Below are 1,564 nucleotides of genomic sequence, written 5' to 3' on the forward strand. Positions count from 1 at the left end.
CACATCTTTATTGGAAAGGCACAGCTAAGCCCACCCTCTTATACAGCATCCCCACTTCTCTCCGCAGAGATCAAACGACTGAACACGCATGAGTGAGTGGAAAGCTAGCAATCTAAAAGGCTATATACAGACACAGGTGTGTGGGTGTTACTTTTTTTTTTTAACCCCCAACATTTTTCTTTTGAAAATTCACTTTCTGAAAAGACAAGCTAGTGTACTGGAAAAAAAAACAAAAACCCAAAGGTAGGAACGGGGACGGGGGATGGGGGTGGGGACAAAAGTAACAAAAGAAAACAAAACAAGAGACAACTTTAGTACCCTCATTTTTATTTGGGAAGGGGGTGGGGAGAGGAAGCCTGGGTCGCCCACCCCCACCCTGCTGGTCCCAGCTAAGCTTGCTGCCCCTCTGTCCCCCTCTTCTGTTGGGGAGGGAAGAGAGAGGACCTAGTGGGGCATGGAGCACCCCAAAGCAAGGAGGAGTATGGGCAGGAGGAAGGTGGGAGCAGAACTCGGGGTGGGGGGAGACGAGGAGTGCTGGGGCGGGAAGGGGGGAGGAGGGCAGCTAGCATCTTATCGCATGCAGTGCCAGGGAGGGTGGCTGTGTCATGCCCCCAGGAGTGCAGGGTGGTCTGTCAGTTACATGTGCAGAACGAGGAAGTGCAGGGGGTGCTGAACTTGAAGGTTTTGCCCCCTTTGGTCCTGGCCTCCCATTTGCCCCCTCTGGCCTTCATCTGGGCTGGCCTCCGCTGTGATGTGAGCAGGTGGAGGAGGGGGGAGGAAGGTTGGAGGTCGGGAGTGGAGTGTGTGGGGGCAGGTGGGGGAGGTGCAAAGCTAGGGGGCAGCCCCAAGAGCAGAGCTAGGGCCCCAGCAGGTGGCTGCCATAAATACTACCGGAGTTGAACCAATCTGGAGCTATACCGTGGCTTGGGCATGAACCTTCCTCTCTCTCCTATCTGTCTCCTCTCTGTCCCTGCCTCCCCTCCATCCCGGCCAGCCGGCCACCCGCTAATCAGACTTCTCCCCGTCATCCTCCTGGTGGGTGTCCCCATCGTGCCCATTCTTGTCTTCCTTGGAGAGGTGGGCCTGGGAGCCCAGGGCGGACAGTGAGAGGAGGCCGGTGCCCGCGCTGACCGCTGGCAGTGAGGGCGGCTGCAGCCCCACGGGCAGTGGGGTGAGGGGCAGGGCCAGCGCCTGCAGCTGGGACAGCTGGTGGGCTTGGAGCTGCTGCTGCAGGGGTGAGGAAGGGGAGTGTCAGCCCTGGTTGTCCCAGGACCCACCCACCCACCTCCTGCACGCCTGGCCCAGGCCCTGGACGTACCCGGATGATGGAGTTCAGCTCGGGAGCAGTGACCTGTTTAGCCCTCTCGATGGCTCCCAAGACTTGCTGTTGGTGCTGGAGGGAAAGGGTGGACAGAGAAGTCAGGGGACATGTCTCCACCCTGCTGGACCCTTAGCCCCTTTCCCATGACTTTCCACCTCACCATAAAGTCCCCTCTCTCAGCCATTTCCTTTCCCCAAACCTCAGTCTCCTTATCCAGAAAACAGGGACAGAGACAGAAACCCC

General features: G+C 58.2%; 1 protein-coding gene across 1 annotated transcript in view; it reads right to left on the reverse strand.

The window, feature by feature from the left end:
* Positions 1 to 310: 310 nt before the first annotated feature.
* TLE5 (TLE family member 5, transcriptional modulator) overlaps positions 311 to 1,564 on the reverse strand; it is a 13,016-nt gene continuing 11,762 nt past the window's right edge. Inside the window, exons 6-7 of the mRNA XM_045300048.1 lie at positions 1,319 to 1,393; positions 311 to 1,227 (exon numbers count right to left, since the gene is read on the reverse strand). Coding sequence (XP_045155983.1) covers positions 1,006 to 1,227; positions 1,319 to 1,393 — 297 coding nt within the window. The 3' untranslated portion in view covers positions 311 to 1,005. The remainder of the gene's footprint in view (positions 1,228 to 1,318; positions 1,394 to 1,564) is intronic.

The sequence above is a fragment of the Echinops telfairi genome, unplaced genomic scaffold (genome assembly GCF_000313985.2).
Source record: "Echinops telfairi isolate 266 unplaced genomic scaffold, ASM31398v2 ScPeMD7_7459;HRSCAF=8497, whole genome shotgun sequence".
Lineage (NCBI taxonomy): Eukaryota > Metazoa > Chordata > Mammalia > Afrosoricida > Tenrecidae > Echinops > Echinops telfairi.